General features: G+C 44.1%; 1 protein-coding gene across 2 annotated transcripts; it reads left to right on the plus strand.

The window, feature by feature from the left end:
- The first annotated feature begins 2423 nt into the window (after window positions 1-2423).
- LOC309586238 (glutathione S-transferase) lies at window positions 2424-12336 on the plus strand. 2 transcript variants are annotated; one of them, XM_082302870.1, is made up of 7 exons: window positions 2424-2552; window positions 5698-5804; window positions 7193-7244; window positions 7461-7593; window positions 8161-8302; window positions 11113-11244; window positions 11997-12336. In XM_082302870.1, exons 2-7 carry the CDS (start codon window positions 5718-5720, stop codon window positions 12117-12119), a joined length of 669 nt encoding a protein of 222 aa, XP_082158996.1. In that variant the 5' UTR covers window positions 2424-2552; window positions 5698-5717; the 3' UTR covers window positions 12120-12336. The 2 variants fall into 2 exon arrangements, with proteins under 2 accessions (XP_082158996.1, XP_082158997.1); XM_082302871.1 differs by lacking the exon at window positions 2424-2552 and adding an exon at window positions 2584-2767.
- Window positions 12337-12750: the final 414 nt, after the last annotated feature.

Below are 12750 nucleotides of genomic sequence, written 5' to 3' on the forward strand. Positions count from 1 at the left end.
GCTTTGCAGCTGGAATGTTGAATTTTTCTTATCGCAGTGGAGAGGGGGGAGAGCCAAGCCGCTCCGGCTGCCCACGGCAAGGCAGTGGGGGGGGGTTCCATGGCTGGAACAGGTCCATGGCTCCAGGATGGCCGTGGCCCGGCCCGGCCTGGCCCAAGCAGGGCCTGGCCGGGCCCGCTGGCCCCCACACGGGGCCTGCAGCCACCTGTGCCAGCGCCGGAAACGAGAGAGAGCTTGGAGGGGGAGTTTGTCTATTCTTAAATGTGGATCACAGAGGTGGTCACAACTTTAAGTGGCTTAAAGAATTGTCCATATTCAAACTGGCTGCTGATAGGTTCTGTCAGGTCCCAGAGGAAACTGTAAGCACCCCTTAGCAAGGACATCCCTTCCGGGACTGTGCTTGCTAACCTATGACAGTTTGGATTCAGCTTTCCTCTGAGCTTAACTTGGAATATCCTTGGACCAGAGGTCCTACTGCACCTCTGGCTTAGATACTTAAACTCTTGTACTGCAGCTTCACCAATGTTTCCTTTATCAGAAGGTCTATTGTAGCAGCTAAAAGCACTTTGCAGACTCTGAGAAAGGAATGCTTGTCACCAGCTGTGAAGTTTAAAACCTATTGTTTGAGGAAGGAGGAGTCAGGATGGTGTCAGGTCTTAGTGGGACCTTGGAATGTAGGACTCCATGCTGACTTACATCACTTTTTATTAAACCAAGTTTTATACAAGTTGTACTTGAGTTGTTCATTACCATCACTTAAGCTCCACTACTGAGGTTAGCAAGACTGCTGAACTGACAAATATGTGCATTTATGTAGTGAAAGGTGTTCCTGCCCAGGGCAGGAGGGTTGGAACGAGATGATCTTTAAGGTCCCTTCTAACCCAAACCATTCTATGATTCTGTGAAATTATTTGAACACCAAATAAACCAAGTAAATGAAAGAGCCAGTGCTCTAAATCCAGCTAAAACTAGAGCACTGGCAGTTTTCATCTGGGTATACTGAGGGCAATGTAGCTCTTGCTAAACCCAACAGTTTCTTTATAAGAAATGTCATGCAGCTGGAACCAGTTTTTGTCATCAAAAAAGGAAATAAACCCCCATTTTTCAGCAGCAAAGCATGTATTAAAGGGAGTTGCTGCAGGAGCTGTTTCCCTCCTGCCTCACTGAAGCATTCAGACAGCACTTGCACCTGCTGAGTGCTGTCAGAAACTCAAGCCAGAAACTGGGGCTGTGTATACTGACTCCATGCCAGGAGGAGCTCCAGGCATGGCTGTGTGGTTTCACGATCCCCCACACAGATCCCCGTCTTTGCCCACACAGAGCCAGAGCCCCTGGCACACGGAATGCTTGGCACCCCTTGCACAGGGGCTGCAGCTCCGGTGTTTCCCCTGGTCACACCATCACTGCTGCCCACTGCTGCCTCGGGGGTCTCCAAGCCTGTCCCCTGCCCACTCCTGTCCTAGCCATGTCCCTGAGGTGTGGCTGCCTCGGAGCCAGCCCAGTGAAAATATTGACCAGAAAACCTGGGCTTGTTACCCAGTGCACAATAATTACACACTTGAGAGAGACTTTGACTCTTTATTTCAGAGTTGTGCAAGCCTGGTTGTTTGGTGGTATTCCAAAAATCAAGCAAAACTTCTTACTATTTATTCATTTTAGCAAGCAAAGGCATTAATGTTCATTGATTACATATTACCTAGTTCTCTTAATAATTACTATTCTGTCTTCTATTGGTCAATTATTCTCCCTCTTCTCATGCTAGTTAGTCCACATGCTTGGTCTTTCTCTTCTTTTGAGTTGGGTTTCTTGAGTTGGCGGGCTGTGAGTCAGTGGTGGGGGAATCTCTCCCTTCTGGAATTACCTTTTACTCAGCCAGAGCTGATCTCAGCACAGTTGCTGAGTGGGCTTTATTAGATTCTTCCTTATCTTGGGAGTTCTGCCAAATGCCGTCGTGGCCCGTAAATTCTGCATTCTTTGTATCCACTATCGGAGGCACATCCTTCTTCCCAAGCCTTGTTAACTCCCCCTAGGTCTGAGATCATTAAAACATGTTCAGCCCTTAACAAGGCAATTCTACTAACAAGCAATGACTCTTTCCAACAGCTGGACATCACTTAGACCTTGTTTGGTAGCTGCTCTCTGTTTCACGGATTAAAACTTCTTTCTTGTTGATTAAGCTTGAAAGTATACAAAGATCAAACTTCAAAGCACATCCTTTCTCAAGAAAATGTTTACATATTCTACATTTTGGAACAGAAACCCCGCAGGACTGCAGGGACAAGGCCGAGGTTGTTTTTCCCTGAGCTGCGGTGGCAGGGTTTGGCGGGGCGGTTTGGCGGCGGGGCGGTTTGGCGGCGGGGCAGGCGGGGGGCACGGCGAGGCCGCGGCCGCAGCCCAGGGACGAGCGGCCGCCTGACGGGGCGGGAGGGCCGAGGGGCGGCGTCGGCGGGGTGGGGAGACGAGAGGAGCGTGTTGGCCGTGTGGCGGCGGGCCCGTGCTGTGCTGTGCTGTGGCGGTGCTGTGCTGTGGCGGTGCAGCGGCCCGGGCGGACGGTACTGCGGCGGCGGGCGAGGGTCGCGGCGGGGGGCGGGCGGTGCCGGCTCGGTGGAGTGTGTGGATTTTGCCGGGATCAGGGCTCCTCTGGAGGGCAAAGGGCGAGGTGCGTGACAGACCGGCTAGCCCTCGAGGAACGTCCTGCCGTGCTGCTCCAGGGAGTTTGTCCCGGGGTTATTCCCCAGCCTCTCTCCGGCAGCAGGGACTCAGGCGGGTGAGTGGGCACAGAGGAGGGTTGTGTTTGGCTCTGGGTACGATCAGCGGTGAAGCTGAAGAGGAACTGCTCTTCGGAGTGCAAATTTTGCAATCTCTGGGGGCACTTCACCTTTCCCCTCGTCCGGACACTCCTCCTAGCTCGGGCGGTGGAAGGAAGCGTTCCGGATCCAGACTTGGCCCGAGCCCCAGTGGAAAGCAGCCGCTGGTGAGCAGCAGCTGCAGCCTTAAGGTGGTCCGGAGGCCGAGCCGGGCGGTGCCGCGCGGTGCTGCTGCGAGGTAGAGCAGCCCCGTGCGGGACGGGTCCGAGCAACAGAGCGCTGCAGAGAACTGCTGTGAGGCCCATATCCAGTTAGGAAGAAAGTTTAAGATCTTGGATCAGGTTGTGAGCTCGCTGCTAAATTAATTTACTTATTTCTCACTGAAAGGCTGGTGCCTGAATTGTTTTGTACAAAACAACGTGGGGAGTTTTTAATGCAGCGATCGCAGCACTAGCTGTCTCTCTGACACCTGCGTGGCTGTGGTCCAAGGAAGGTCTGATGCACTGAAACATCAAGAAAGTTTGTGATTAATTTTCAGGTCCATTATTGCTATTCAAGAAAGACAATTTACCAATTTTGTGACTCGTTTAAAATGACTCCTCACTATTTACAAAGGGATATTCATTACAGAGCCATAATAGGGTCACCAAAATACTTTGCAGCCCTATGTAGGTATTCAGCCTAAACCCCAAATTCAGACCTTTAGCAGTGCATTCCTGGGAAGATATTCACGGCTGTTTTGAGTGGAACACTGAGTTGAGACTGGCTCTGGGTGGGTTGAATTTTATCAGCTCCAGCTCTGCTTTGAGGAGAGGTCAAGGAAGTTTGCGCTTTCTGCTTATGCTAGTATTACCGCAGGCCTGGGCCCTAGGGTATATCACCGTGTCCCACACCCATAGGGAGGAGGAGGGGAGAAGATCCAGCAGGCAGGAATTGTGCAGCAAGATTGATTTATTTAATTATTTTACAAACTCTTTTATAGACTTTTTTCTTCATAGTCTAATTGGACCAAGGATCAGCCACCCCTTGGGGTGATTGGCTAAAATCCTAAAACATCCATTGTCAAAATATTTTTCTACTATATCATAAACAAGACTTTTCAAGGTTGCAGGTGGCTTGGTTGTTTACATACTCCGCTACCTCTTCTGTGAGAGAGAAAAGTCTCTCACGGGCTTAGAAAATAGCAAGAAAATCCTCGCTAGCAGCATTTTTGTATCTATAATGCTAGCCTGTCCTTATAGTGTATTTCCCAGCCTTGATCCCACGTGCTGGAGGTTAGAGTGTTTGTCCAGTCTGTGAGGGTTCTAGTGCTGTTCTTTGATGGAGTGGAGTAGAGACCTACTTTTTGAGCATCAGGGAATGAAGTATTTCTGAAGTATAGAAGATCAGGAGCTCTCTTACTTGGTATAGTGTAAGTCATACATGGGAAGTAGAAATGAAGTGTAGGTCATGGTCTTAAGTGTGTAGGGCCTGGTAAGGAAGGTGTGCTAAGTCACTTCTCTGAGTGTCTTGTTGCTCTTCAGGTGTCAGGAATCTAGCTGGGCATCTAGCCGTGCTAGATTAGATGCCAGCTCCAGTCAAGACATAATCTATTGACAAGCACATCTTTCTGTATCAGGAGAACTTTGCTACTAGAGACTGAGGTGTCTGGGGACACGGCCAGGGCTAGGTGGAAGGTGAGCAGTGGTTTTGAAGACCTGCATTTTGGATGGGGGCACCTGTTTCTCCTGTGAGTCAGTTCCTAACAGAGTGATGGCTGTTTGCTGTGGAGCCTGTTGAAGATAGCACCCAACACAAAGGACTTAATTAGAGAGGGCCAAGGATGCAATCTCCCATGTCACTGTTCTATTTGTTTGTGCCTCTTTATTGATTGGGATTATGGCCAACACTTTGTGGCTCAGCTATGTATTGTGAAGTCAATGCAAGCATAAATAAGCCTGCCTGTGAACAGATAAACCCTTATCTTAACAAAGAAGCATTCTGTTAGTCTGTGACTCTGTCTTCTCATGAAATCTGCTTCGTTCTTCTGTGACCCATTAGTGATAAGAGTACAGCGTTAGCTTTGTTTCCAGCATCAGGCAAGCTCACATCAGCTGCCAGTGTCATACAGTGGCATGTGACTGCACATGGTAGGGAAATTTGAAAGGACAAAGTGTTTCATCCCAGTGCTATCATCTGATGGGCTGACTTGAGTCCCCTGCTGCTGAGGGCATTGCCCACGCCTTATCTGCGCAACAGAGGTCAGTTCCATTCATTTGGTTTTGATTTTAAAGTTAAGTTTTCAGGGCAGAAAGAACATAAATCCCTCTTATGGTTTGATTGTAGCAGAGCTAGCTAAACAGGGAACACAGTAGGCCTGGTGAAATACGTTGCTTTTAAAAGCATATTTGTAAAGGCACAGGAGCACCGGGCTCTGAATTGTCATATGAGAAAGGTGAAAATAGTGCTGGTGTCACTAGTTTTGTGTTCTTTGGAGGCCATTCATTTGATAGAGTACATTTTTCAGGTATGGTATGACATGTCACAAAGCCCAACACCTACTGAAGAGATTGCATCACTGCAAGGTTAAAAATGTATTAATTCAGGAATACCCTACAGTTCTGCTTTGGTTGTAAAACACCAGTAAGCTGTTAAAATGACATTAATATATGATTTAGGAGATGTTTATTGTCATGATGTGGTTGAATGGCTGCATGTTCTGATAGTGTGTAGTTTTTCTTTTATTCCATTACTCCACAGGAAACTTGGTTGCATCAAGCACAAGTGTGTAGGACTTGGTTGTTCTTCTACTTTCACATTCATCCAACTGTATTTAGTAGTTTGGAGTGGGACATTCAAAATGCTAATTTAAAGCATGCTTCCTATAAGATCATCGCCTTGATTTTATCAGGAAACAAGAACTCTGACATCATGGCGGGGAAACCCAAGCTGCACTACACCAAGGGAAGGGGGAAGATGGAATCAATCCGATGGCTGTTAGCAGCAGCTGGAGTTGAGGTTTGTACCTTTTTTTATAAAGTGATTTGTGATTAAAACAGGTATTCTCTGGAAAGGTTTCCCAATTGCATCTGTGCTTAGGGATATGCACATCATCACATATTGTGGTGCAGAATGCTTAGATTGAGTGATGTACTCCTGTGTTGTATTTCATGTATTCCTTGAGCAATAGTGGTACAGTAAAGAGATTTTAACATACAAAGAGAATTTATGGGTGTCATTTTTGAAACATACTTTAAACTGAGTAAATTGTTGCTACAGACAAAACTGTGGCTTTTTCTCAATGCTCATAACTTCCCTGTATCTCATGAGTCTTCTCCAGTGAAACATCATGCATACCACATGAAAACTTTTGAACATTCTCTCCAAACAAAGTGCCTTTTGTTCTTTGGGTCAGGACCTGAGTAGGATAAATCAGCAGATCTGCCCCAAAGGCAGTGTTAGAGGATCTATTTAGATTCACATCAGGTGAAGACCATCCTAAGGCATCTTAATTTCTACAATAAGTTTTTGTTTGAATATGGTTTTTTGAAACTATTTATACTCTGTTGGAAATAAAAGGCTTTTTTAATGGTGCTCACTTGAGAATGTTGCTGACAGAAAATTTGCAGAGCATGAGTGCTGAGGAAACTAAGATCTTGTCCTCGTTCAAATGTCCTCATTCAAAAAAAAAAAAAAATCCAGTGGATTAAAGAGGGAGATAAATGCTGTGTAAGAGAGGCACAATTTACAGAAAGTTTCTCAATATTTCATGTGGCATCAGCTGCTTTTTAAGTGAATGATTTGGTGTTTGTTAATGGTTCATGCAGGCAAGTAGTCTGGTCTTTATAATGAGGAAGTTCTTTCTGGAGCATAATGCATTGTACAGTCCTGTAGGGTTGGGGACACCATAGTCTTGGGTTATTTGCTGGAACAGAGATGAAGTAGGGGGTCTGTTAAGGAAACTTTCCTGTCTGACCATCCAGGAGCCTCTCCATCAGTCTTTAAATCGTGGTGCAACAACAGAGCAACAGCTCGAGCTGGTGCCGCTGGGGAAGGACCCGGAACAAAGGAAACCCCGGATCTTTTATACCCTTACAGTCTAAGTGAAGGCTTGGGGTCATCGGCTCCTGCTGTGTCTCACCTGGCCAGTGCCACAGGTCCCCGGGCCCTTTGTTGTGCAAAGGGAGGCAGTTCCCAGCTCTTGCCTTGGGCTCCCAGAACTCCACAAGCAGCTGGAACTGCTCCTGCTCACCCAGCTACTGGCACTGAATGGGTTCCTCCACAGGGTCAACACAATGAGAAGAGTATGGAGAATAGTGTGGAGAGGTGGACTCTAACTGCCAGACTTCCTTCCACTTCTCCACTGCCTTTGGAGTGACACAGTGCTTTCTGTTGTTGCTTTTCAGTTTGAGGAAGAATTCATAGAAACAAAAGAAGACTTAGAAAAATTGCGCAGTGGTGAGTCTGTAAACTGTACCGTAAACATAAATTCACACGAATATAACAAAAAAACAACAGGTGGTATTTTTTTGAAGACCTGCAATATAATGTGACCTGTAAAGAAGAGCTGCTTCCTTGTAGATGCTTTCATCCCTGAGAATCAGAAATGTCCTGGTCTCTTACCACGTCTCTTCCTTCAGCAGCCTGAGTAGCTTGCTCCTTTTTCTTCCGTAGATGGAGTCCTGCTGTTTCAGCAGGTGCCCATGGTGGAGATTGATGGGATGAGGATGGTGCAGACCAGAGCCATCCTCAGCTACATTGCAGCGAAGTACAACCTCTATGGGAAGGACCTGAAGGAGAGAGCCTGGTGTGGTAACAGTGCACCACTTACTAACACTCCTCCGTGATTGTTAATATTTACAGAGAGAATGTTGCTGTGAAGTATCTGCATGTAAAGGTGATGATGCCTAACAGACTGTCACTTACTATTGAGGGTTTATTTTGTGAGAATGGAAGGACAGCTCCAGAGATGGTGGAGATTATTTTGGGCTGGCAATTGGTAGCCAGCATCCTCTCATGATTAGACCTCAAAATTATTTTTCTTTTCCTAATGTGGTTTGCATATGCAGTCTTTCCTCCCACAGCATAAACGAATAGATTATCAGTGGAAAACATCATGAATTCCACTTTAAATACATTAATTTCAGCCTTTTATCTTGCTTATTGCATACACTGTGAGCCTGTTTTAAAATTTGTGATTTGAAAAAAACTGGAAGTTGTCTCAAAGTGGAAGAACCAAGAAAAGAAACCAGTGCCTTACGTTACATCCACTAATAAGCATTTTATTCAGTGATCACTTCAGCACTGTGTTTCAGGAAGATAATCAAAATGGAAAGTTTGAATGATATATGTTGAACAAAAATATTTATTTCAGGATTGATATGTACGTGGAGGGAACTACAGACCTAATGGGAATGATCATGTATCTCCCTTTTCAACCAGCTGATACAAAAGAAAAGAATCTTGCCTTAATCATTGAACGAGCTACAACCAGGTACTTTCCTGTTTATGAAAAGGTAAGTGGCAAATCACCAGTAGTTCACAAAGAGAGTGAGTTCCAGGCTCCCCCTCATACCCCACTCCCCTGTCCTCCCCACACATGTACTTTCTAGAAGGCAAGTGACAGTACAGCTCTAGAAATGTATGATGGAGCCAGTATTCAGCAATGTGAGAAGAGGGCCACAAAATAATTTTCAGCTGGTTTCAGTACTGGGTCTCTTTGCTGTCCTTCTTTTCTTAGTGGCTGATGCCTCCCACCATTTTGCATAAATGCACCATTTCTGTACTTGTGCCAGCCTTCAGTACTTACTGCCTGGAAGTGTAATGTGTTGTCATAGAATTGTTAAGGTTGGAAAAGACCTTCTAAGATGATCAAGTCCAGTTGTCAACCCAGCACCATGATCATATTCACCATTAAACTGTGCTCCTGTGACATATCCACATGTTTCTTGAACACTTTCAGGGACGGTGAGTCCACCAGTTCCCTGGACTGTGTGCTTTACAACCCTTTACGTGAACAGAAATTTCCTAAGATCTAATCTAAACCTCCCCTGGTGCAACTTGAGTCCATTTTCTCCTGTTCTATCACTGGTTACCCAGGAGAAGAGGCTGACCCCCACCTCACTTCAGCCTCCTTTCAGGGTGTTGTAGAGAGCAATAAGGTCTCCCACTCAGCCTCCTTTATTCTTGCTATTCAGAGTTAAATATATTTGTGCTTTACAGCTAAGGATCCAATTCTGTGATCTTCCTTAAATCCATTGCTTAAATGTATTATACTTACAGACTATGATTGTTGTTCTCTGAGTTGCTACGTGGCATCCTTAGGTGTGCGCAGAGAGGCTCTGCAAACAGGATACATGTAGCTTAGAAAGCAAAAAGCAATTATTTACTGGCTAACATGCACTAAGGAGTTAGCCTGAGCTGTGAGGGAAGGCATTGGTATGCTTGCCATCCACTTAGAGCACATGAAGAGGCTTTCTTGGCTAGGGAAGAGTAGGTCGGGGGGGCTGGGTTGTTCTTTTCTTCTCCCTGGAACATTGCCTGGATGTTATTGAACTGCCATTTTCTACCAATTTGCTGTTTGTTCTGTTGTTTTATTTTTCCTGTAAGGATAGTTTAATTTTTTAATGTGTTAAAATTTTCCTGTTTGAATTGAGCCAGCTGTGACCCTCATGTCATGAGTTTGCTTCTGTTTGTAAGTCTTCCTATTGTGCCATATGTGGTTGTGGTGTACAGACCTTCTCACAGTGCTTTTTAAGGGCATAGTGGTCTCCTCAGAAATCTGCCAAGGGTACAAAGCTGTGTTGTTTCAGAGCTGAGCTGGGTTTCCAGCTTGAATCCCTGGTTACCAGGCAGCTGAAGTCCAGGACTTGATGCAATTTCATGTCCTTCCACTTTATTAGAGCCTTAAATTGCACAAACAAAACCCACAGAGGCTGCCCTGTAAAATAATGATGTAAATTACATAATCTAGCACTTCTGTAAGCAGAGTTCCCATCTATCCACTCCACAGCAAGGGAGAGCTGTGCTGAGAGATATTGATTACTCACATCAATGTTTCAAAGACTAGAAGTCTGGTAAGTATTTTCAGTTATTAAACAATAAAAAAGAAGGCACCAAAATTCTCTAAGTGTGTGTCTAGGTGGCATAAACTCCTGTTGTGATATGTTTTAGTGTCTGTGCTCCCTGTAGGAGAGTCTTTAAAGTAATCCTTGTTTGCATGTGGTAAAGACACAACTAAACTTTTCTGTGATTTTAGCCTAGTTAATTTTGTTAGAATGGTTAATAGTTTTCTTTCTGTACCAGCTGTTTAAGATGTCCATTGATTCAGCTTATCAGGGTTTGCAGTCTATGTGTTATTCATTCAGCAAGCTGACAGGAAACATCCCTAGCTGTGAGTGTTCACTTTAAACCCTCGGCAGCCAGATGGAGCAGCAGAAGGCAGTGTAAAGCCCTGCAGGCAATCAGATTCTGATGCTGTTTGGGAGTTTTTATACAGGTCAGATAAACAAGCTGTGGTGGACCCTGTTGGAGCAGTGTAGGAAATAACTATGTGAAGGTATTAGCTGTGACTCTGTCGGTGATTGCTGCCTCTATGGTAAAATTGGCAGATGGGCCTGGAGGAGCACTTGCCTTCCAAAGTCACAGACCGATGTCTTACTGCAATTTGTTACTTGTTTAAGAGTAGCCTTAGTGTGACTTAGGCACAGACATGCCCTTCTCTAGCTCCTGACAGGAGGGTGACAGTCTTTAGGACAGAGAGGTAGATAGTTAAGACAGATAGTCTTCATCTGGAGAGCTACTAACTGCTCTGAAGCTGTGCTGAAATGTTCATCTCGTCTACTACAGCTGTTAGTAGCTTTGGCAGGCTGTGATTTCTGCATCAGCAGTTTGCCACAAAGGAATCCTTCCTTATAAAGGGTAAGAAGGCTGTATTCCTTCATTCTGGACCTATTTCAAACTGTAATCAGCACTCCCAAATTTTGCTGAAACAACCTTTTTCTTAAAAATTCGAGGTGTGCTTACACATAAACTGGCCTGACTACTTCTTCCAATTACTTTAGTCCTGTTTGTGTGATTAAGTTTTTCTTACGGTACTGGACTTGCTATACAGCTACCTGGTGCAGTAGGTTAGAGTGAGAGATAGGATCATGCACACTGAAACATGAATTCTGATTTTTTTGTTTAAAGAATAACTTTCTAACTTCATAGGTTCTTGCATGGCTTTGCTCTGCTGTATTTTTTTAGAAATCTGTCAGCAGTGAAATACCTAGATAAAATTGTTACATCCCATGTGACTTTTTAAAAAATTGTTCATATTTTGTAGGCCTTAAAAGATCATGGACAGGATTATCTTGTTGGCAACAAATTAAGCTGGGCAGATGTCCATTTGCTGGAAGCCATTTTAATGGTAGAAGAATGTAAGCCTGATGCACTGTCTGCATTCCCTCTGCTACAGGTTAGTAATCATCTGGTCTCAATAGGAAAGGTAACAAACAAATTTCACTGACTGTTGTTAAAAGTTAATTGGTGTTTACATCTTTTGAGCCATTGTACTGACATTTCTCTGGTCTGTGTGACTACAAAAACCTGCACTCAGTGCACTGCCTTGCCCCAGAGCTGCTGGGAACTCACCTTTCTCCCGCTCTACTTTTTCCAGCTGTTCTCAGCTGCCAGCAATTCACTCACTAGTGCTACCAATTTGGTTCTTTAACTGCTACTTTCATGTCTTCAAACACAGCAACAAGCATCAGGAAGGGAAGTCAGTGGCCTGGTGTGTCTGCAGTTCCTGTCCTTTTCTTTTTGCCAGCAAAACTAAATTTTTAAGAGATCATATAAAAAGAGCAGTTTTGTATGTCTTGACTTCTGTAGTGCTTTGCACTGAGGTATTCCTGTCCTTGCCTTTTTTTTTTCTCAACTATATCTGCAGGACTTGGATTCAGGATATGGGTTTTTGTTTCTTTTTTTTTTTCCTTCCATTTTTTACTAGATGAATCTTAACTCTTTAATATTAATTTCTCCCATTCCCATCTGGGAAACTAAGGTAAACTTTATTGCACCAGCATTATAGATCAGAAAAAGCTACTACCTTTCTCTGTTTATAATAAAGTATGTCTGACAAGTAAAAATCCAAGTCACCTGATCTTTAAGCTATGAAGGATGGAATTATAATTTCCTTACTCTCACTGGCTTTACTGTTGCTTTTTACAGGCTTTTAAAGGAAGAATCAGCAACATTCCAACAATCAAAAAATTCTTGCAGCCTGGCAGCCAGAGGAAGCCACCAACAGATGAGAAGTTTGTTGCTGTTGTGAGGAAAATATTCAATATCTAATCTGATGAAGATAACCCAACCGTAGTATGTTACCAGAGCTTGCTTTGTAAGGTTAAATTGCATAGATATGCTGTGTAACTTGCATCATATGGTCAGTGTTGAAACAATACACTGTGAATACACTTTTAAATTAGAGTAGAAGGCTGATTTGGACCTGTTGAGTCCAGAAAGCAGTATTTCATGAAGCCGTTATATGAAATAAAAAATGCTGATACTTTGTGTGTGTTTGATTACCGTGCATGCCTGGTATAGTAAAATGTTTCAGCTGTAGCTTCCGGAGTACTGTAGAAAGCCACATGATCCCCAACCCCCCTTTTATAAACTGCAGTAGAGAGGAGCCACACCATGAAAATTGAGAAGTCATTTAAATTCAGGGCTAAAATCTTTTGGGTTGGTTCTCTAGATGGTCTCTGTGCTTACAGCTGCAATTTAAATTGAGTAAATAAAACCTTTAAAAATCAAATCAAAACTCATGATCCTTTTAAGTTTAGGGGCAGAAGTAAGAAACTTTTCTAATCCCCACATGAATCACTTAGGAGTGATTTTTTCAAGGAAAGATCAAAGTCCTTTGTTTAATTGGCCTGATGTGGTTTTCATCCACTGAAAGCACCTATTTCCTTGCTCTTCTTTT

This window comes from Coloeus monedula (assembly GCF_965178545.1).
Source record: "Coloeus monedula genome assembly, chromosome: 2".
NCBI lineage: Eukaryota > Metazoa > Chordata > Aves > Passeriformes > Corvidae > Coloeus > Coloeus monedula.

What these genes read in the sequence shown, in the direction of transcription:
- LOC309586238 (XM_082302870.1), top strand. Translation starts at nt 5,718, where the DNA reads ATGGCGGGGAAACCCAAGCTGCACTACACCAAGGGAAGGGGGAAGATG. An exon ending in TAGCAGCAGCTGGAGTTGAG is followed by an intron (nt 5,805 to 7,192) that starts GTTTGTACCTTT and finishes GTTGCTTTTCAG; the next exon opens with TTTGAGGAAGAATTCATAGA. An exon ending in CTTAGAAAAATTGCGCAGTG is followed by an intron (nt 7,245 to 7,460) that starts GTGAGTCTGTAA and finishes TTTCTTCCGTAG; the next exon opens with ATGGAGTCCTGCTGTTTCAG.